At 41.1% G+C, this 24,428-nt stretch overlaps 1 protein-coding gene across 3 annotated transcripts in view; it reads right to left on the bottom strand.

Moving 5' to 3' along the window:
* Positions 1-24,428, bottom strand: part of LOC148868063 (TLC ATP/ADP transporter) — a 41,725-nt gene that overhangs the window by 715 nt on the left and 16,582 nt on the right. Inside the window, exons 9-13 of one of the 3 annotated variants that reach the window (XM_088969209.1) lie at positions 21,841-22,051; positions 14,120-14,233; positions 612-743; positions 444-524; positions 129-245 (exon numbers count right to left, since the gene is read on the bottom strand). In XM_088969209.1, coding sequence (XP_088825335.1) covers positions 129-245; positions 444-524; positions 612-743; positions 14,120-14,233; positions 21,841-22,051 — 655 coding nt within the window. The remainder of the gene's footprint in view (positions 1-128; positions 246-443; positions 525-611; positions 744-14,119; positions 14,234-21,840; positions 22,052-24,428) is intronic. The other 2 variants (XM_088969210.1, XM_088969211.1) reach the window with 2 other exon arrangements.

Here is a 24,428-nt window from a genome sequence, read left to right as displayed (position 1 = left end):
TAGTGCACCAAAACCACAGCTCTAACATGATTGGGCAGGGTTGAAGCCACAAGTACAGGTCACCCGTACAAGTTTTCAACAAGACATCTTGTCTGAACACAAAATCAAGGAGAAGTCTGTTCACATACAGGCAAACCATAGAGAGAAACAATTGATGTGCTCCTATTAAAAGTGCCAAAAAGCAGCTTGTACACTCCTGCAGCTGTAGCATCTCCAAGCCTTTGAACGACTACATCTATACATACCTGCTATAACATAAGCTTGTTTAAATGAGTTTGCACCTGATTTTGCTATTTACAAGCTCTAATTGAATAATGGAATTCGAACATAAAAAATTTGAACTTGGGAAGCAAGACATCCTCATCTGTGCCTATATAAGAAATAGCTACACTGGGCAGAGATATGTTATTCTTCTGGAAGCATATTTTATTAAGGGATCTTGCCTTGGCTTTGTACTTCTCTTCCTGTGATACAACAGTGAATAAGAGTTCCCTTCCAGGTCTGGTTACAACATATGTAACAACCTGCAAAGGAACAAAAAGCAAACTTAACAGATCCACCCAAATATGAACCCAGTTGCATTTCCACTTAAGCAATTCTGTGACACTAACCTTCCTCATAGTCTCAGAAATAGCAACAGCAGTCCAAGTTGGCCAGATGACAATTGCTAACATATTTGATAAAGCAACAAATGGAGCTGAGCAAAGAGCTATAGTAACCCCAGCAATTGTAAGAATACGCCCCTGTAGCAAGTTGAGTTGACAAACATAATATCACTTAGTTTAGAGAAGTGGGACCATAAAAAGAATCTTGATAGTTAATTCCTACCTCAGCATGAAGAAATAATATCCTATGATGTATAGAGATTTTTACACATGGGGCTCAGAAGTAGCTATCTTTGCATATGGGAGATTTATCCTAGGGACAATCTCTCTATCCTCCTTTTAGGGCAAATCTTGAAGGCCAAAATGAGACCAGAATTAAGGAATAATCAGGAAGAAAAACAGATTTCGGCAAGAAAAAACAGATTTATCCTAGGAGGTGTGTTTCATACCATATGCTAGGGTTTCGGCCAGTAAGCTAGGGTTTATGTTGGTTTCCTTGTGCTTTTTGAAGGAAGAGATATGATCATATAGTGGTGAGATTTCAGGTAGTTGTAGGAGTAGGGTTTGTGGTGTGAGCACACTTTTCATCAAACAACAAGTGCTGAAATCAGTGTGACAGGTGTGATCTAGGGTTTGTGGTGTAAAGAGCACACATCCCAGCAACAATTAGTGCTGCAATCAGTGTGACAGGTGTGACCTAGTGGTGTGTAGTGTGCAAATCTCAGTGATAATAGAATTCAGCAAGTGTGCAGAATTGGTGATAACATAATGGGAGACAATAATGATTATAAACCTAGTGTGATGGTGCCTACAGACTACCTGAATGTTCAGATGACCTCCATTAAGTTAAATGGAGAGAATTATGTGCATTGGACTAAATTCGTTGAAGTCTTTCTGAAGGCAAAGAAGAAGGTAAAACATATCAGAGAGGAGAAACCCTCCTCTGACTCACACGAGTATGAAGACTAGGAGCAAGAGGATGCTTAGATCATCACATGGTTGTGGAATAGTATGGAACCCAGGATTAGTGTGAACTTCATGTTCCTTGATACTGCCAAAGATGTGTGGGACCATGTGAAAAATTGTATTCGGGGCAGGACAATACAACCAGAGTTTATCAGCTTTATCAAGAGTACTTTAATCTACAACAGGGCAATCAGAGTCTTGAGGAGTACTATGCTAACATGAGGAACATACGTAATGAGTTGAATGTCTATCATCCTCTCACTTCTGATGTCAAGATTCAGCAACAACAGAGAGAGCAGCTTGATGTGACTAGATTTTTGGTGGGACTAAAGTCTGAATATGAACCAGTACGGGCTCAGATATTAGGGGGATCAGCTCTTCCGTCCCTAGAAGAGGTATTTGCTCGACTTCGGAGGATTTCTATCGGATCTACTGAGAACTCTAATATCTCAGATAGATCTGCCTTTGCTGCATCGAGAGGCCGTGGTGGTAGAGGTGGAGCTCGGGGAGCTCAGTCTGGACGTGGTGGTGGTAGTGGTTCTGCTTATGGCCGAAATGGCAATGGTGGGTCTACTCATAATCGTGGTGGTGGTCGTACTGGGAGCAGAGATTCAGGGGGAGCCCGTGGTAGAGGACGTAGCTTAGGCCCGAGGAAGTGCACTCATTGTGGTATGGATGGACATACCATCAACTATTGTTATGATCTACATGGTCCTCCCTCAACCTGGGCCAATCATGCCGCGACCGGTGACTCAAGTTCCAGCTTTAGACAGGAGAATCATTCATCTGACCAGTTGCCTCCTACATCCACAGATGGTCCCATGAAGGAGATGGTGAGCGTTCCCCGTGATGAATATGAGAGGTTTATCCAATCACAGCAGAACACGACAACTTTTGCTCACTCAGGTATGGCTTGTCTGGTATCTACACCCAATCCCTGGATCATTGACTCTGGAGCCTCCGATCACATGACTGGAACTCCAGGTGTGTTTTTCTCCTTATCTCATTGCTCAACATCACAATCTGCCACCCTTGCTAATGGTTCCACATCCTCAATTTGTGGTGTTGGTAATGTTGACCTAGATCCTGTATCCCTCCCATCAGTTTTGTATGTTCCTAAATTGCCTTTTAACCTTATGTTTGTTAGTAAGCTGACCAAATCACTTAACTGCTCCATTACCTTTTATCCTTCTATGTGTGTCTTTCAAGATCTCAAGACGGGGATGAAGATTGGTGGAGCGCATGAAGTAGGTGGACTGTATTATCTTGACGGTGGTGGTAGTAGAACTTCAACAGCTCTCCAATTATCTCTTTCTCCTCTCCAGTGGCACTGCCGATTTGGTCACCCGTTGCTAAAAGTCTTGAAGTTCATGGTTCTGTCCTTGAGTCAGCTTTCTATTTTGGATTGTGAGTCGTGTCAGTTTGGGAAACACCATCGTGTTCCCTTTAGTTCTAGGGTTGATAACCGTGTGTCGAGTCCTTTTTCTTTAGTTCAATCAGATGTTTGGGGTCCTTATAAAATGATGTCATATAATGGATACAGATATTTTGTCATTTTCGTGGATGATTTTTCAAGGATGACGTGGCTCTATTTAATGAAAGAAAGAAGTGAATTGTTTACCATTTTTCAAAAATTTTATGCTGAGATTCATAACCAATTTGGTACCCATATCAAAGTTTTTCGTTCTGATAATGGTCGCGAATATTTATCCTCATCATTTCAGGAATACCTGGACCAACACGGCATTATACATCAGACCTTGTGTACCTACACGCCACAACAAAACGGTGTGGCTGAGAGAAAGAATCACCATCTCCTTGAAACAGCAAGATCCCTAATGCATCACATGCATGTTCCCAAACCTTTTTGGAGTGATGCAGTGCTTACCTCTTGTTTTCTGATTAATCGGATGCCCACATTCATCCTTGATGGTCATTCTCCATTTCAGGTCTTGTTTCCCACTGTCTCCGTTCCCTCTAATGCCGAGAGTTTTTGGGTGTCTGTTTTGTCCATAATCTGGGTCCCGGGAACGACAAGTTTGATGCCCGTTCTCTCAAGTGCATCTTCCTTGGCTATTCTCGGACCTAGAAAGGGTATAGGTATTACCATCCTGGTTCTCGACGACCCCTTGTGTGTGCTGATGTAAGTTTCTTTGAGTCTACTCCGTTCTTTTTGGGGTCTGGTGATGTTTCTTCCTCCTCATCACCTCCTCTTCCACTTCCCGTTGTCGATCCTCCTCCCTTTGTTCCAGTCGTGACCAAATCCTTGCCTCCGATGCCAACACCTATTGAACGCCCACCTATCCGTCATGTGTATACACATCGCCCACGTGCACTAGCTACTACTCCTCCGACTACATCTCCGTCGACGGATCCAGCACCAGACCCGCACTTAGCATCTGAGATTGATCTACCCAATGCTTTGCGGAAAGGTAAACGTACTTGCACCCTTCATCCCATTTCTAATTATGTTTCTCTTACCTTTCCGCTTCCCATCGCCAATTTGTTACATTGTTATCATCAGTTATTGTTCCTAAAGATGTCCGGGAAGCCCTTGCCTCTCCAGGGTGGTGTCGTGCCATGGAAGAACTCTCAGCCCTTCATCATAATCATACTTGAGACCTCACTGCTCTTCCTCCTGGGAAGCAAGTTGTTGGTTGTAAATGGGTTTATACAGTTAAGTATCTGCCTAATGGTAGTGTTGAACGCCTGAAAGCGTGATTAGTTGCAAAAAGGTACTCCCAAACCTATGGCATTGACTACACAAAGACCTTCTCACCGGTTGCTAAGATAGGGTCCGTTTGTGTTCTGATGTCTCTTGCAGCCATGTATGAGTGGCCACTATATCAACTTGATATCAAGAATGCCTTTTTGCATGGTGACTTACTCGAGGAGGTCTACATGGAGCAACCTCCAGGGTTTGTTGCTCAGGGGGAGGATGGTAAGGTGTGCAGACTAAGGAAGGCTATATATGGGCTTAAACAGTCTCCTCGAGCATGATTTGGTAGGTTCAGTGAGGTGGTAAAGAAGTTTGGTATGAAACAGTGCAAAGTTGACCATTCTGTATTTAGTCATGACTCTCCGGGAGGAAAAATACTGTTGGTGGTGTATGTAGATGATATTGTTATTACTGGGAATGAAAACATTGGTATTGACAGGCTGAAGACTTATCTGCAGGATCACTTTCAGACAAAGGATCTGGGTAAACTGAAATACGTCTTGGGGATAGAGGTAGCGAGATCCAAGTATGGGATTAACCTGTGTCAAAGGAAGTATGTGCTTGATTTGCTGGAAGAAACAGGTTTGTTGGGTGCCAAACCAGCTGAAACACCCATGGACACAAATACCAAGCTAAGCAGTGATATGGGTGAAGTGTTTGAATACCCTGGCAGATACCGACGACTTGTGGACAAACTGAACTACCTAACCATTACCAGACCAGACATCTCATTTGCAGTTAGTGCGGTAAGCTAGTTTATGCAAAAACCTCTGATTCCTCATTGGAATGTGGTTCTGAGAATTGTAAAGTATCTAAAAGGGGCTCCGGGTCGCGGTCTGATATACAAGAGTGGGGGAAAACTTGAAATAGAAGGGTATTCTGATGCTGATTGGGCCAGTTCTATGTCTGATAGGCGGTCTACTACAGGCTATTGCACGCTTCTGGGAGATAACCTGGTGACATGGAAAAGTAAGAAGCAGACGGTTGTGGCAAGAAGCAGTGCAGAAGCAGAATATAGGGCTATAGCACACACCGCTTGTGAATTAGTGTGGCTAAGGAACCTTCTACAGGAAGTAGGGTACAACATTAACACTCCAATGAAGCTCTATTGTGATAACCAGGCTGCAGTTCATATCTCCTCTAATCCAGTGTTTCATGAAAGAATCAAGCACATTGAGGTTGACTATCACTTTGTGAGGGAGAAGGTGCTGAATGGAGAGCTAGACACTACACATGTTAATACAAGAAATCAGTGGGCTGACTTGTTTACAAAAGGCTTGAGTCGGGGAAGAGTGGACTACATATGTAACAGTAGAAGTTCAGGACTGTTACCAGTCTTGAACCCTAATGGATTTCAAGATCGAAGATAAGAAGAAAGGTAAGAGGAAAGAAGAGGAAGAGGGAGGAGAAGCAGTAGAACACAAGGGTTGAAGGGAGGAGCAGAAGCTTAATGTTCTGCCGCCACCACTTTAATTAATATTTATAGGTTATGCTCATTACATGGAAAGGACAGATTTGCCCTTAGTCTTTACATAACAAATAGAGCAAAAAATAAGACTGAAATAAATAGCAACTGAAACAACTAAATGACCAATAGCTAACCCTAGGTAGACTAGAACATCTTCTACCTACGAACAAAATGGGACCGTAGCTGTGGGGCCCACATCATTGTTCTCTACACTCCCCCTCAAGTTGGGAATAAATGTTTATCATTCCCAACTTGGATAGATCTGCCTCTAGCTTCTTCCATAGTACAGCTTTGGTGAGGATACCTGCCAGTTGCATATTGGAGGTGATGTATGGGAGACACTTCTTGTGATGAGACCCTCTCTCGTACAAAGTGTCGATCAACTTCAATATGTTTAGTCCTGTCATGCTGCACTAGGTTGTGTGCTATATTAATAGCCGCTTGATTATCACAATACAGCATCATGGGCTTCTCATACTCAATACCCAACTCCTCAAGTAGTGATCTCAGCCAAAGAATTTCAGCCACTCCATTAGCCATTGACCTGCACTCAGCTTCAGTACTGGATCGGGAGGCAACACTCTGTTTCTTACTCCTCCAAGAAACCAGGTTACCTCCCACAAGAGCACAATATCCAGAGGTAGACCTTCTGTCATCAACACTCCCAGCCCAATCGGCATCCGTATAGAATTCCACCTTCATGTGGTCATTGTTCTTGAACAATATACCTCTACCCGGGCATCTCTTCAAGTATGCTAGTATTCTTTCTGCTGCTAGAAGGTGCGTGATTCTAGGAGAATGCATGTACTGACTGACAACACTAACGGCATAACTGATATCTGGTCGGGAGAGGCATAGATATAGGAGCTTTCCCACTAACCGCTGGAACATAACTTTGTCTTCAAGCAGTTCAATGGGTGTATCTGCAGGTTTGACACCTAGCTTTCCAGTTTCAGCCAAGAGATCTAAAACATATTTCCTCTAAGAGACAAAGATCCCCTGTTTAGATCTAGCAACCTCAATACCCAAAAAATACTGTAGTGTACCCAAATCTTTCACCTCAAACTCTTGATGAAGGAGCTGTTTAAGGGACTCAATCTCATGGTTGTCATTTCCTGTCACCACAATATCATCAACATAAACTGCAAGTAGTGTCAGTGACGACTCCACCCTCTTGATGAACAGTGTATGATCTGACTGGGCTTGTACATAACCGAACTTCCCAAGGGCTAGTCTGAATCTATCAAACCAAGCTCTAGGTGACTGCTTCAAACCATACAATGCCTTATTGAGCAGGCAGACCTTCTTACCTGCCTCTGTATCATAAAATCCAAGAGGCAACTGCATGTAAATCTCTTCCTGCAAGTCCCCATTCAGGAAGGCATTCTTAACATCCATTTGGTACAAAGGCCAAGTGTAGCTTGCTGCAAGAGATAATAGAACCCGAATGGTGGTCATCTTGGCTACCGGGGCAAATGTCTCCAAGTAATCTATACCATAAGTCTGAGTGAACCCTTTTGCAACTAGCCGAGCTTGATACCTCTCAATGGAACCATCCGCATTGTGCTTCACAGTAAATACCCACCTGCATCCAACTGGTTTCTTTCCTTTGGGCAAGTCAACTAGCTCCCAGGTATTATTTTTCAACAGGGCATCCATTTCAACTTGCATTGCACCTCTCCACTCCGGGACTGATAGGGCTTCTTACACTGTTCTCAGAATAGGGACATCAGCAACGGAGGTGAGATAGGACCTGTAGGAGGGACATAGGTGATCATAGGACAAAAACTGGGAGATGCAGTGGGTTGTAGCTGTGGTGCAATGCCGTTTTCCTTTACGGAGGGCAATGGGAAGGTCAAGGTCATCTGTAGAGGGTGAGGTAGCAACAATGGAAGGAGTCTCTGTGGGCCCTAGGACTGTAATATCTGGACTTGGAGCCGCAGAAGAGATTGGAGCTGGCTGAGACTGCTGATGACCGGGATCAACCTGCCTACATCGCTTGTGATAGACTCTCAACTCCCGATCCCTCTGACCACCCTCGCTACTACAGCCCTCATCACCAACTGGAATAGGTAAGGGAACAGCCGCAAAGGTATTAACCCTGTCCTCACTGCACTCCCCCTGAAGAAAAGGACCCAAATCTCCACGCTCACTACTCTCCCCCTGAGGAGAGACCCGAGAATAGTAGGGTGTCTCCTCAAAGAAAGTGACATCCATGGATACAAACTTCTTCCCTAAGACAAGATCATAACAACAATAACCCTTTTGATTTTGTGCATAACCAAGAAAGATGCATTTGGAGGCCTTGGGTTCAAACTTGGAGTGATGAGGATCGAGAAGCTGAACAAAACAGGTACAACCAAATGTCTTGAGGGGAATAGTGAACTCCTCATTGGGGTATAGCAGGGAAAAAGGAGGTTTCATATCAAGAACCCGATAAGGAATCCGATTAATAAGATATACCACCGTAAGGATAGCATCACCCCAGAAGCGAATAGGGACATTGGAGGTAAGCATAATACTTCTAGCCACCTCCAAGATGTGCCTATTCTTCCTCTCTACAACCCCATTCTGTTGAAGCGTATGAGGGCAAGTGCTCTGGTGGATAACCCCATGATTAAGGAGGTACGATGCCAATGGCTTAGCAAAGTATTCATTTGCATTATCAGATCTAAGCACTTTGATCCTGGCATCAAATTGGGTTAGGATCATTTGGTGGAAGTTTTGGGTCAGGGCAGGCACCTCATCTCGTGATCGCATAAGATAAACCCAAGAAAATCGGGTGTGGTCATCAACAAATAACAAAAAAATACTTGTACCCACCCATAGAAGGAATGTGATATGGCCCCCAAACATCAGTATGCACAATATCAAAAGAACTATTACTCCTTTTATTACTCAATGAATAAGAGTTTCTACAATGTTTAGTAAACTCACAACTTTCACACTTCAACTGAGATGACTCAACTGACTCAAACAAAATAGGAAACAGACTCTTCAATGACCGAAAAGATAAATGACCCAATCGATTATGCCAAAGCATAACCGGACTCACAACCTGAGAAACAAGTAACTTCTTATCCACTAACTCTTCCCGACGAGAACTCTCCCCGAGCAGATAGATCCCATTCGTCTCACAGCCAGTCCCAATCACCTTCATTGTCTCCAGGTCCTAAAAAACACATCGGTCAGGAAAGAAAGTTACTGAGCAGTTCAAATGTTTGGTAATACTACTAACAGAAAGGAGGTTAGTATCCAGTTTAGGAACATGCAAGACAGAGGACAAGGATATAGTATCCGACAGTTTGATGTCACCCTTGCCAAAAATAGGGACAAGAGAGCCATCAGCTATAGATACTTTACCCCTACCAGAAGATAAGTAATAAGTAGTAAACAAAGAGGGCAAGCTAGTCATATGGTCGGATGCACCTGAATCTATTACCCAACACGGTTCAGTAGTACCTGGAGCGGAGGCATGGTAGGCTGAGGCTCGAGTACCTGAGTGTGCAAAGGCCGATGTGGTCGGAGCTGATGATGACTGTGGTAATTGAGTTGAATTGCCAACTTCCTTCTCCAATTGTATCAGAGCAACCCGAACTACAGCTAAGGTCTCTAATGGTGTGCCTCTCGTGCCAGATGAGGATGCTGAATCAGTAGTCATAGCCACATGAGCATTACCCCTTTTATTTCTCAACTTTGTTGGGACCAAATGTGGATGCAGCTTCCAACATGTTTCTTTTGTGTGTTTAGGTTTCTTGCAATGCTCACACACCACATCCCTTTTATCTTCCTTCTTTCTGTCCCTCTCTGAATCACCCTCTGTTTTGGGTTTGACAGCTACCAAGGCTGTAAGCGGCTGAGGTCGCATCATGACTTTCCTCCTGGTCTCTTCACTGTGCACTAAGGAGTATGCCTAAGAGAGGGTCACACTATCTCTGGTCAAAATCTGCTGCCTCACAATATCATATTCTGAATTCAGTCCTGCCAGGAACTCAAACATTATGTTTGTCTCAATGTGCTTTCTATGTATCTAAGCATCTTTGGGACTCTCCCACTCAAGAGTCTCTAAGTGATCAATCTCATGCCATAGGGACTTCAAGGTAGAGAAGTAGACCAACACCGGTTTTTCTCCTTGTTTAAGGGAATTCACCTCACATTTCAACTCATATGCTCTGGCAACATTAAGGGGTTGGGAGTAAGTCTCTTTCATCACATTCCATATCTCCTTGGCTGTCTTTGCCCATAAGTAATTTCGGCTGATATGGGGCTGCATAGAATTACAGAGCCATGTCATAACCAAGTAGTTTTCTTGGACCCACTTGGTATACATAGGGTCTCCCTTGGAAGGTTCTGCCACATCTCCCAACAGATACCTTACTTTGCCCCTTCCCCCAATAGCCATCATGGCTGATTGGGCCCATTCCAAATAGTTTGATTCATCAAACTTTACAGTTGTAATCTGAAAACCTGTCTCAGAACCACCACCATAACTGCTATTCCCAAAACTGCCTTCTGCCTGATTCTTAAACTCCATTTCAGTCAAGAACCAGAAGTCTCAAAATTAGGGTTACTACAATCAAAACCAGCACTAGGACTACCAACCACAATCACAAAATCAATATAGAACCAATCTGTACTCACAGTAGATGTGCATGAAATATGTATAAAACTGATCTGAAATCAACAACCACACACAACAGCAACAGTCCAAACTGTTTTCAACCCTTTAGAAGTGTTCGAAACCCCAAAAGAAAACTGAAAAACAGTTTGAAGAACAATCTGATATGCTGAAGCCAATTTGAGGTTTTAATCAGTCCTAAAAGTTGTACACTCCAGACAGTACCATACGGATAAGGTTTGTATTAGGGTTAATATGAAACCTTAAACTGATCAATCTGATATGATGAAACCCTAAAACTGAACTATTAGGATTTGTCGCAGAGATAAGATCACAAGGTTCAGTTCAATACTAGGGTTTGCCGCAAGGATAAGACAAAACCCTAGAGAATAGAGAGATAAAACCCTAGAGTGGTTCGGCCACCCTTGCTGGATAGGTCCAACCTATCTTCTCTGATGTTACTTCTCTCAGAAAATAAAAGACTTACAATAGGATGCAGTTCGCTGCCTACCAAGGTTACCCGAACCCTAGCCTTCTCTGATTCTTCCTGATCACCAACTCATTGCAACTGTAACACTTCTTCAAACAGCTGCTAATCCTCTGGAGATCTCCAAGAACCAGTCAACGAACCCTGCTTTCTCAGCTTCCAGCCTTAGATGGTTCTCATGTGGTCGGCTGGACTAGACTCACATGAGAAGCCCTAGCTCTGATACCAAGTAGGAGTTCAGGACTGTTATCAGTCTTGAACCCTAATGGATTTCAGGATCGAAGATAAGAAGAAAGGTAAGAGGAAAGAAGAGGAAGAGGGAGGAGAAGCAGTAGAACACAAGGGTTGAAAGGAGGAGCAGAAGCTTAATGTTCTGCCGCCGCCACTTTAATTAATATTTATAGGTTATGCTCATTACATGGAAAGGACAGATCTGCCCTTAGTCTTTACATAACAAATGGAGAAAAAAATAAGACAAATAAATAACTGAAATAACAAAATGACCAATAGCTAACCCTAGGCAGACTAGAACATCTTCTACCCTACGAACACAGTGGAACCGTAGCTGTGGGGCCCACATCAGTGTTCTCTACAGTAACAAGCTGGGAGTATATGATGTTGATGATCTGTAATGTTGTGTTGGAACATGTGCTCTTAACTTAAGTAAGGGCACATAGGTCTTTTCAGTCATGTTTTAAGAATAATATAAATACTTACTAGCCGACTGGGAAAGGTCAAGTTGACTCTGTTAGTTCGAACCAGAATTCTCTCTTCTCTCTTTCTCTCTCTCTCTTTCTTTATCACCTTTTCTTCTTCTACATAACTGAACTCAGTTAGGCCGAACTCTAAGGCAGACCTGAATTGTAACAGAGATCTTCAGAAAGCATAATTTTGAAGGTTTACAGCATATAGAACTCTAAAATAGCTGCTTCTTTATGCAAAGTGTAGAGCTTCTAGAAGGAGATGAATGCAAGTATTTTTTTTTTCAAATTTCAGCATTTTTTCTTTTTGGGTTCCATGAGGCTACACAACAGGGTAACCCATCTAATCATCTATCCCATAAACCCATAACCACCCAACCCTGATGAAGGCGGGATTCAATCTGGAGTCTCCACTGCGACCAGCCAGAGAACTTACCAACTGATCCAGTAGGCACCTTCAAGCATTAAACATCAAAGCTTACCCAAATAATAAGGGAAGACCTCATGTTCAATAGGTTCTCAACTTTAAAGGATTTCAAGAGATTAGATATGTCGGCATAATATTTGGCTGGAATTAAGAGATCTGTCATTTATGATTGTACCCTTTCTATGACTTAGTAGTAGGGTTGTCCCTTTACATCAACAAAATACTATACATTATAGAAAAAGAAAAGGCACATGTAAAATATAAAGTCATGGAAAGAGTAAAGGTTTTTGACATGCCTTAGGTCTTTGAGCAATGGGCCACAAAGAAACTGTTCTGATGTCTTAGGGTTCAGGTAACACCAGTAACCTCTGGCAGCTCACTAGGATTGCGGAACATGTCCTAGAATTTTGTGGAGGTAGAAGATCTTTTCATCATCCTCCTACCAATGTCAGTGAGTGCATTGTATGTTTATGCCCCGAGATAAGGTCCCTAATCCTGATAAAGGAAAATGCTCAAGGAGAGGTTGCCTACACCAAAAGTACAAAATAGGGATCCAAAGGGATGTAGAAACAGTTTCGAGAAGAAAGAAATACAACACAGACAAAGTAGGAAGAAGGGACAAACAATAATGTTATTGTGACTTGGGATTTTAAGATCAAAAAAGAAGATAGAGAAGAAAGTGGAGATTAAAGGTTGAAAAAAGAAAAATAAAGGGAAAGGAAAATATGTAGAGAGAATATAATTATTGTACACAAGGGCTAGAATCTCAGTCAATAATGGTATCCCAAAATTGGAGCAAGGAATCAACACCTTATAATTAGAAACTTATCTCTTCATTGTCAGAGGAGAATCACATCTCTATTATAAGAGATAACAAGATGTCTCCTTTGGCATCTACCAATCATCCACTTCCTAAAAGAAATAAGTGTTGATAGATTAGGGAATAGTAACACAATTGAGGCTATTCTCCCTATTCCCTCAAAATCTCTTCTCTTCTTTAAGCTTCTTTTCTATTTCTCTTCCCCCCTACTCAGGAGGCTCAATCCAAAGTGTGAAAGATTTAAAGCCCCAAAAGTCATATGCAAGTGACATGACATTTCATATCACAGATCACATGACACAAGTCTTGGAATTACCATTTAGCCCCATGTGCATAAAAGTTAATTGAATGCCATCAATGCTAAATAAGTACTGGCAGTTTTGCACACTGCATCAATTAGTTACCAGTCATTCCCATGCAAATGAACTTTAAGGGGCTGATTCCCATCAACTTAAATTCAATTCTAGGCAACTTTTTATCCTGCATCAGAAAGTACTAGGCACCTCCAGGAAAAACTAAACTCTCTTTATGTCTGTGTTTTTACACCATTTGCAAATTACTTCCCAATTTATTCATGTATCAATCATCCTTAAAGTGTTTTCTTATATTTAGGGCATGAAATGGGAAGGATCGGAACAGATGTCTTCTACATAATCACATTTAGCAGGTATAGATCATCATAAAGGATCTTTATATTAAAAAAGTATAAAATTAGACCCAATAACTAATGGATAAATATGATACCACTGCCCATGCATTTTCCTTTAGGCTCAATTTTGGAAGAGTGCAAATAGAAATATGTACAATGTAAAACCTTGTAACTGGTATTTCTAAACATTGTATTTGCACTCTCCCCAAACTGACCTCAGGATCCAACCTGAGTACCTGACATCTGGTCGGAATACATAAAATGAGTTGAGTATGGATTGCCTTGATTAGATTTGACTTGGACCTAAACCCAGTAGAGGTATTTGGATCTGGCTGGATCAGCTCCAGATCCAATCTGTTTGTTGTGCAAAGCTGTTGGTATTATCAAATATATTATTTTATTTTGTTGGAATTTTTAGCATTCCTTCCATATAGCTTCTTATGGTACAAGGGTCATATATGCATAATACTTCTAGCTTGAATAAAAGCTCACTTCAGCTACCAAAATACAAAGAATAAAAGCTCGCTTCAGGGGAAAAATCCCAAAAAGGGGTCTCTTTGCAACTATAAGCAGGACAACCATCCTATAAAAAACTAACCCCAACAAAGCAAGTTGCTCACAAGAAATAACAACAAAAGGAGGAAGGGAAGAAAGCATACTGTTAGAGTAAGTTGTCCAGTAAGTATAAAAACAGCAATAAAGCTATTGATCTGTGCAAACAACTTTCTTCGACCAACGGAACTAGCAACAGTCATGGCAATGACAGTTACTTTCTGCCATGAAAATTTGTCAAAAAGGGGTTATCAGAGTAAATTGTACAATTTTTTCCTTCATAAAATGAAATAACTAATTAAAAATCCAGAAGAATCAAACAGGATCAGTCTAAAAACCATAGAAAGAGAATATTTAATACAAAAACTCGATAATTATAACTACATACTACCAAAGATAGGAAAATGTACTTTACCAAATAAAAAGAAGGAAGATGTTACTTTAAGAAAATTTTTTCAACTAGAAGATTGCAAGTATGATCTGGGAGTTGAATCTGCAATTAGATTTTGAGGGTGGGAAAGAGAGATTCCTTAGATGGTTCTCTGTTTTTTAGTTTGCTCTGTAATTTTTCTTAGAAAGATGTACCATGCACAGTATGCAAGCTAGAAATTGTTTGCAATTCTTCTTAGATTAGGGATCAGATAAAAAGAGTAATAGTAATACTAATACTAATACTAATAGAAGAAAAGGAGCATTCAGACATACAAGAAGCATATGAGAAAGCAAAACTTATTTGTTTTCTTATCCTCCTTTCAAGCACCCAAAGATTGGAATTTGGGATTTACCATTATCCCCCTCTTTTTATCCTCCTTCCACACCACTCCCTTCATGGTTGGTTGCAAAGTTATTTTATGGAATTTGAAATTGTACATATGCATGCACTTATCTTTTTTTTTTTTTTTTTAAGCAAAGATTACTTTTTTATCAAAGAAGAAACAAACAGAAGTACATGAGAGGATGTAATGAAGCCAAGAAAGGATTGGCAGGATTACAAAGGCAAACAACTGTCACTAAACAAGAAATCTCTAGAGACCCCTGATTTTTCTAGGATATCAGCAACAGAATTTTGCTCCCTAGGAATCCAGACCAACTTCACATTCATAGAACCTAAGATATCCCTGGCTTCAGCTAAGAAGTGGGCTAGTCTCCAGGCCCCTCCCTTATCCTGTAACCAAGCTATAGTATTTGCAGAATCCCCTTTAATGGTTAAGGAGGATAAACCTAACCGTTTGGCAAGGCGAATTCCTGTGAGTGCAGCCAAATCCTCTGCCTTTGTGGCATCATCCCTCCCAATCGGACCACTGTAAGCCCAGCAAATATTCCCCCTTTCCCCTCAGATTACACCCTCAATTCCTGCTTGACCTTTGGATCCTTGGGCACTACCATCAAAGTTTAGAGTCATTTCTCCTTCTTCTCTAAGAGCCTGTCTCATAGTCCACTCAGATCTTGGAGAGGAGTATAGGATTTCTAGAAGGTTTCTCTGGAAATCATTTAGGGAAAGACCTTTGAACACTTCAGGATTGATTACCCAAAGGTTGTAGAGATGTGCGATGTAGGAAGTTAGATCTTCAACCTTTATAGCTTTATTTTCAAAGGTTCTATTGTTCCTAATGCCCCACAAAACTGCACGGGTCACTGTGTTCCAGTAAAATCTTCCTCTTTTTCCTAGCCCTCTACCTTGCCATTGTCACAAGATGTCCACCACCCTCTCCAGGAACACCCAGCTGTAACCAACTAGGTTTAGGAAGAAGTGCCAAATCTTTCTACTGACTGGGCAGTGGAGAAGGAGACTCTACGGGGGATGTGTGATCTCCAGATTTTCTTAGCCGAAAAAGGAGGCCTCTGATCTTCTGATACTAGAGCCTTGAAAAGGAGTTAGAGGAGAAATTGCCAGCAGGATTAGGTTTCCAGATTCTTTGGTCAGGGGTAGCAAGAGAAATGTAAACCTCATTAAGAGATTTTAGCAAACTAGCTATATCAGCAATTTCTATTTCTCTTAAAGGCCTTCTGAGGTTTAGGTTCCAAGTTGTTCCCAAGGGTGAGGGGTTGAGGCTAGAGGTTACCGTGACTTCTTTGTATTGGGATAGGTTAAAGATTCTAGGATAGGAGTTAGCAAGGGTGTCCTCTCCCCACCACAAATCAGTCCAAATTTTGATTCTATTTCCATTCCGCACCTGATATCTAACAGAATCAAAAAAGAGGTCATAGGTAGAAGTAATACCTTTCCAAGGGTTAGAGGCTTTGACCCGGTTCAAGTAGACCTTGCTATCCCAACCGTTGGCATGTCTCCCATACTTGCTCTTGATGGTTTTTGTCCACAACGCTTCCATCTCCAAGGGATATCTCCAAAGCCATTTTCCAAGAAGGGCCAAGTTCCTTTCTTTGATATGTCCTAGTCCCAAACCACCAACTTCCTTTGGCTTAAAAACCAGATTCCAGCCTACTAGATGACACTTGTTTTCACCACCCCCTTCCCATAGGAAATCCCATTGTAGTTTTACAATCTTGTTTTTTTACTTTGCCTAGGATTCGCAAAACCGACAAAAAGTAGGTTGGCAGGTTGGCAAGGGAAGCCTTAATTAGTGCAAGTCTTCCACCTTTTGAAAGAAAGCTTTTCTTCCACGTGGTCAATCTTTTCCCACATTTTTCCACTATCAGGTCCCAAAAACTTTGACTTCTCGGGTTCCCACCAAGAGGCATTCCCAAATAGGTAATGGGGAGCCTCTCCAACTTACACCCCAACAGCTCCCTAAACCTCTCCAAGAGAGGGCCATCCACATTCAGGCCCACAATGCTGCTTTTAGAGTAATTAATTCTGAGTCCAGTCACCATCTCAAAACTATTTAGCACTCTTTTTAAGATGGAAATGTTCTCCCAATCCGCCTCTAGGAAAAGTATAATGTCATCTGCAAACATCAAGTGAGAAACCGGGACTGCCTCCCTACCTATCTCAAATCCTTTCAGAAAATTTAACTCCCTTGCTTCTTTTATCAAGTAACTGAGTACATCTGCCACCATAGTGAAGAGTAGTGGGGAGAGAGGGCACCCTTGTCTCAAGCCCATGTTTGCATTATAGTATCCAGTAGGTTCACCATTAATCAAGACTGAAAACCAAGCAAAGCTTAGGCACCCTTTTATCCATCTCATCCACCTTCTACCAAAACCTCTCAGGCTTAGAATCTCTAACAAGCAATCCCAATCCACTTTGTCATAGGCCTTTTCAAAGTCCAACTTGATTACCACCCCTGGCTTGCCACTTTGTCTTCTTTCTTCTACACATTCATTGGCCACTAGAATGCTGTCACTAATTTGTCTTCCTTGCACAAAAGCGAATTGGTTGTTTGAAATTTGGTCATTCAGCACCTCCTTTAGCCTTGTCACCAACACTTTCGCTACTATTTTATATAAGCTTCCCACCAAAATGATAGGTCTGAAATCCTTAACTTCTAAGGATCCCTCTTTCTTTGGCACTAGGGTGATGAATGTTGAAATGTTTCCTTTGTTCACAATGGCTGATAGGTAAAAATCTGCAAACACCTCCACTAGATCAGACTTGATTGTGTCCCAACAAAGTTGGTAGAAGAGAATAGGGAACCCATCCAGCCCAGAGCTCTATCACCATCCATCTTAAATATTGCTTCTTTAATCTCTCTCTTCAAAAGTTCTTTCTAGCCACACCCTTTTGTCTTCAAACAAACTTGGGCCCTCCCATCTATTCAGAGAAATTTTGCTAGTACCATCCTTTGAGTAGAGCCCTTTGAAAAACTGCATGATGACTTCTGAAATTTCTCCCTTGTCTTCTACCTCTCTTTACCCCACCCTCAGTTTTGAGATGTAGTTCTTCTTTCTTCTCCCTGAAGTGTAACTATGAAAGAACTTCGAGTTATTATCTCCCTCCTTCAGCCATCTCACTCGAGACCTTTGTCTCCAATAGATTTCCTTCCTTAGTATAATTTTCTCTCACTCCCTTCTAATAACTTCTCTTCGGCTTCTACCCTCTGCATCCAAATTCCCTGTTTGCTCTCTTTGGTCCAGATCATCAATCTCTTGAATTAGCTTATTCTTATCTTCCACAAAACTTTTAAACTCCTCTTTACCCCAAGCTTTTAGTTTCCCCTTCAGATGTTTTAGCCTCTGTTGAAAGCGGAACCCTGCCCAACCCTCCACTCTGCACTCCTCCCACCAAGAAGCTACTCTTTGCTGAAAGTCCTTATGCGCAGTCCATACCTTCTCCAACCTAAAAGGCACTCTTCCCTTCCTAAAGACTGCATTCTGGAGCACCACCGGCCAATGGTCAGAGATGCAACGAGGCTTAATTGATTGCAAACAATTGGGAAAGTGTTCCTCCCAGTCATTGGTCATGAGGAATCTATCCAGTCTGCTACTTATCGCCCATTCCCTCATGTTTGACCAAGTAAAGGAGCCATTGTTGAGGGGGGATCTCTAAGGTTGTGTCTAGCAATGAACTCAGAGAAGTCCTTCATACTTCTTGTTACTCTCCTACTATTTGAGCTCTCACTGCAGAATCTTGTGACATTGAAATCACCATCAACACACCAGGCAAAGTCATCGAACTCATGCAGGGAATCCAATTCCTCCCATAACCTCCCTCTCTGAGAAGGAGAATTTGGCCCGCACACTCTAGTCATGATCCAGTTGAATCCATCAGAAGTACTTGTAAAAAGGACTGAGACAGTAAACTCTCCTTTGTCCACTTCTGTTCCAGTAACCACCTCCTCTTTCCACATAATTAGGATTCCTCCCGTTGTTCCCATCATAGGGAGATCTACCCATTTCCTTCCTCCGATTCCTCAAATTGCTTTAATCAAATTTCTGTTTATTACTTCTTTCTTTGTTTCTTGTAAGATCACTATGTCTGGGTCTTCTCTCCTTAGAGTATCCTTCACCAAACTTCTCTTCAAATTCCCTCCAAGCCCCCTTACATTCCAACTTAAAATCTTCATGATTTTCCTACGCCTTCCTTTCCTTTAACCAACCTTCTATCGGTGCTGTTTACAGGCCCAATTCCTTGGTCTACAAAGCCCCATTGAAGTCTCTTGAGCTCTCTATTTTTCCATCCTTTACACCAAGTACCAACTTCTTCCCCTTGCTGGTTCCTTTTGTTCCTATCCGCTGCTTAGTGCCTTCCCCATTGTTCTCTTGATCGGCAATATTCAAGCGAGTCTTCAATGTCAGAGCTTGTTTGTGGGGACTTGTCGAGGGTTGGGATAGAAGCCCACCATCACCTGAATCAAGAGAAACAAAAGAAACACAGTGAGGCTCAGGTACAGAGGAGAAGGAAGAATAAGTAATACAGGGAGAGCAAGTTAAGAGGTTAGACGAAAGGCCTGGTTTGGAGTTTGTTGCAAATTCAGTCTTTCCTCCTTTCTCAAGGTGTCTAGGATCAGAGAAACCATAATCTGGGTTCACAAGCAGCATCGGCTCCAGAATTTCCACACTGCCCCAGTGTTCCCTATTCTCAAATAATGATTGTGCTCTTTTGAGAGCCACCCCTCGGCCATCAATGTCTTCCTCAGATTCATACGAACTCAACTCTGAATCAAACTCCTCTTCCACATCTTCTCTATCTGAACTCAAACTCCCTGTATGCAATGGCATTGGAGGGTAATTAGCATCTCTTGCTTCCCCTCCGACTGAAAGTGGGGTATCTGGAAGGTCTTCGCCAAAGAACAGAGTAACGACAGGTCTGTCATAAACATTTTCCTCGTGAGAACATTCAGTCTGGGCTTTTGTCTTTATTCAGCCCACTAGCTCAGGCCAGACATGGATTAATTTGGAAGGGACGCCCACCCAACATCTACTGTCCTTCTTCCCCTGGGTTTCTTTCTTCTTAAAATTTAAAATTTGAGTAAAGCTTCCTTTTCTTTCCCGAGCTCCCTCCCCAGTCCCGCTAGATTTCGTTTTATGGTTCCTGCTCTTTTCTTTGCTTCTGTATGAAGAAATCTCTTCTGTAGCTTGTCGGGTCTCGAATCACACTCAACCTAACCTTAGAGGCAGATGGTGCATCAATTTCCCTTTCCGCGCCACGTGTACTGACACCAGTCTAGTAAGTTAACTCGGCTAAGCTCTGTACTAACTCGTTCATCTTCTCCACCTCGAGTGAGCAATAGAGCCATAAATCTCTATCGGGGATGGGAACTACACAAGGCACTTTGTAAACTCCTCTACCTCTCACCCTGATCCTGGCAAATCAAAGTTCCAGGAAGCCACTTGTTTTTTCATCGATCGTTTCTAGGCCGCCACAAAGGCTTCCTAAGAGATTGAAAACCTTCGCTGTCCAAAGATGAAAGAGCAGTCCGTGTATCACTAACCAACCATCAAAGCTTAGAGATACAGGGTTTGTATTCACTTTCGGCCACCACCGCTCCACCAACACCTTCTTCCCATAGACAAATGCCAATCCCAGTCTTGCCCACCTGCTAACTAATTCCTCTGATGGGGCAAACCCCACTGCCTTGTTTGACTCAAAGGGTTTCAGAGTTGACAACTTTGAGGAATGCAGATTTTCTGAGAGACCTAACTCCACATCTCTCCAAGATAACTCCTTTGGTTTGGTGCAGATGAAAGCAGTCTTCCAACTCCCAAACGGACCAGATTGGTGGACCATCTGCCTTGCTCTAAATTCGGGAACTCCTCTATTGACGGGATGCCCAAGTTTGTCCTTCCCTTACTGGTGAGAACAGATTTTAAAGCACTTGTCATTGTCTCCCATCCGAATGAATTGGCTTCTTCAGGAATGCAGATACTTCGCATTCTACTTGCTCCCTCCCAATGGCTCAGTCTGATGAATCTTCCCCATCTATTTTCTGCAACTAGGATAGTGGTTATTCTTCCCCTGTCCGCTCACCTTAACGGTTCAGAGGTTCTGAAACGATTTTCTAGGATTTTTTCCAACCCACCCACTGTCCAAAGAGCCTCTTCCTTTTTCAGAGAAATTCTAGTCCAAGCCCCTCTTCCTCGCTCTGTGATCACCAACTCACCATCCCCAAGATATCGATTTGTGACCAGTTCGAATGTTTTGGAACCAATAGCTATACATTTGCGTCGGCATTCCATTGTGAGATCAAAGCTAAACTAGTGAAAAATGTTTTCTTTAGATAGGTCATAATAATTTGCATTAATAAATAAGAAATCCAAGAAGAGACAAACGTCACAAACCCTATGCGAAAGAAGCTACTGAAAAATTGGAGTAACAATTTCTCACAAAGAAACTCAGGACCTACTTTTTCTTTCAACCAGTTGCAAAAGGCAAGCAGATCATTACCCAAAGATGACCCCTGCTATCAGGGGTACCAGTTGCAAAAGGAAAACATATCTACATATATAAAAGCTTATGAAACATGGAACACTTTTTTAGATTTCTCGTGTGTCAAGAAGATCAACACAAAAACCTTGTCCCAAGTCAGGTACGAAGTTGGGCACATCTTGATGTCTCTGTTTTATTTTAAAATATATTTCTCATGAAGTGTACAATATTTCCATGTGTAATAACCTAAGCAATGTTAACTGTAACAGTCATGTCCATGTCTAAAGATTATATGAGTAAAAAAAAAAAAAGAAGAAAAGATATAATCTCTGTGGTTTCTTAAAGAATCAGTTAACACCATAGCATTTTGAGAAGAAAAAAAAAACAAATAAATCAGGAACAGCAATAATGTGATAGTATATGATTATTGGCCTTCTAGGCTGTATATGAATGTGGGGTCTATTGTATGCATAAGTGCAGTATTTTTTGAGTGGTTGATGGGAAGAAACAAAAACAAAAGAGAAATATCAACAGTACATGGAACAAAGAGATGAAATATACTTGAAAATAGAAGAAGGAAGAGACGACCGCACCCAGCCATAGGAATAAAGAAACATGGAGGAGGTAGCTTGATGACATTATCAGCCGTAGTCCATCTAGCATTACCCAAAACTTAGGCTTGATGGCAGAAGTAGATGACTTGGGGGAAGATCTTTCCAAAGCAGGTTTTGTTTTTTCATCAGTCACACTATATTGATCAGAATCAGTTTCTCTACACGCAAAAACTACCCATGTCAAGAAACAAAAAAGAGTTGCAAAACCAACTTACTACCAGCATGGTTCGCAATATCAATTATAGTTGGCAAAATATCCCCATTTTCTCAGTGGCGATACGAAATCTTTCGGGAACCTTTTTTCCAAACATCTCTGATATGTTGCCTATATATCAGCAATTTTTTTTTTGTTTTGATCAGCTATATATATCAGCGATATTTCATTAAATTTATCGTAATTTGTTAAAAATATTCCCCTAAAAGAAACAACAAGGAATTAGTGAGGATGGCTAAAGACCAAAAGGGAAACAAAGAGAAACATACTTATTACAATTGTTTAATTTTTTTCCTAATTGATTTATATAGTTCTTTTTATGGTTTTCTGAGCTTTAAATATGCAATTATATTTCTTCTACTGATGTCTTGAAGGTTTATTAACTACTTCAGTGTTTCTAGAAAACTTTCCTGATCTTTTAGATTTTCCAAATATCTTAACAAATATGCGAAATATCTACGAATTTTCTCTAACTCTACATGGCGAGATGTTCATTGATATCGATATTACACACCATGACTACAAGTATTTAATGCAGTTTGGGTCAAAGATATCAAACAGTATATCTAAAAGTTCCAGAAAATTTTAGATGCACGTCAGTATCTACACTTGTATGTTCACGCAAGGAAATGAGAATGCCATAGAGAGAGGCATTCAAATTTTCAAGTAAATGCATACGGATACTGAAAATTTTCTTTCTTCTTTTTCTTTTTAAGCAACAATGGAAATACTGTTCTAAAGTAAGATATCAGACAGAAGAGAAAATGATCTACACAACAAATGCATCAGACAAATGTCCAAGTTGTAGAAGCGATAAAATTATACAAGCTTTACAAAGATCATGTGACTCAGTATACAATCCCACCTTGATGACATGACACCATGCTAACTATATCAATTGAAAGTTAAAGCATACTGGAAATCTTTGTCTAGACATAAAGCTATACAAGGAAATCTTTTTTTCTCATAATAAATAAAATTTATTATGAGAAACTATTGTAATCTATAGGTTATCATCTCCAATTGGATAAATTATCAGGCCAGAAAATATTACCTTCTCTATCTAAGAGATGACTCCAATCCCAGAAAGGTCAGGATTACCAAAAGATTTATCAGGCCAGAAACTATTTTTAAGGCATGGTAAGGACCTAGGCTCAAATTTGACCCACTAATAGAGATTGATGGGAGGAATATGTCTGCAAACCTACTTTCTTTGTGGAAGATCATTGGTCATTCAGTCATCTACATACATTCACATAGTTTTCTGCTTTGCCTCCTAACAAGGGGGAAAACAAAGAAAAAAATAAAAATTAAGAGACTCTTCCATTACAAATCCTCAACCCTCAAAGAAACATGCACTATGATGGCAACCAAAGTACTTTTCTATATACCATTCTTTTTGGTTTATAAGGATTTTGCTTTAATCATCCATGTAGATTTTACATTAAGGATGAATGCTCTCACCATGCATTTATCTTTATCTTCCATGCTTATATGAGATTATAATCTTGCCTGAAGCATTTCAACCATTCTAGTATTGATGGTGGTCATAATAGTTTTTTTCTGATCTCTACATTATTATTGTTGTAATTGCCCTTATAAATGTTTAACTTACAATTGAACCTTCTCATTTGTGAAGATATAATCCTGCCTGCCTCCTAAGGCATTTCAATTAGTATTTTAGTTGCAATAAACAATAACCTGATAAGGTTTGAAGTCCCTATTGAATTCTGTGTGCTGAATGCTGTATTCAAAGTAGAGAAGTGAAGAAGAAAACCACTGGTATGCTGGAAATGTCGAACTGTACTGTTCAGTCGACCAGCAATGATTTATATTTGAATGAAGTACAATGGTACAAGAATTTACTGGAATGCCCCTGATTAGTGATGAGACACCCAGTTAACTTAAAATATTAAGCAGGCTTAGGCCCATTAACCCAGGCCCAGTTACAGGATGATTTAACTTAAGTATGGACTAATAAAACTCTTATCAGCCGAACACTCATACAAAGAGACTTCATTCTAACCTTCGACACTCCCTCTCAAGCTAAGCATGGATATCAATCATGTTTAGCTTGCCAAGTAGGTCTCTGAACTTTGTTGTTGTCAGTCCTTTAGTCAATACATCTGCAATTTGCATCTCAGATGGTGTATAGGGTACATAGAGTTCTCCTGAAACAATTCTCTCTCTGACAAAGTGTCGGTCAATTTCAATATGTTTTGTCTGGTCATGTTGCACGGGATTGTTGGCTATGTTGATAGCTGCTTTATTATCACAATACAACCTGAGAGGGCCCTCAGCCTTAACACCAAACTCGTTAA

The sequence above is a fragment of the Nelumbo lutea genome, chromosome 2 (assembly GCF_056320005.1).
Source record: "Nelumbo lutea isolate HS-2025 chromosome 2, American lotus-T2T, whole genome shotgun sequence".
Lineage (NCBI taxonomy): Eukaryota > Viridiplantae > Streptophyta > Magnoliopsida > Proteales > Nelumbonaceae > Nelumbo > Nelumbo lutea.
This window is presented reverse-complemented; position numbering and strand designations above follow the sequence as displayed.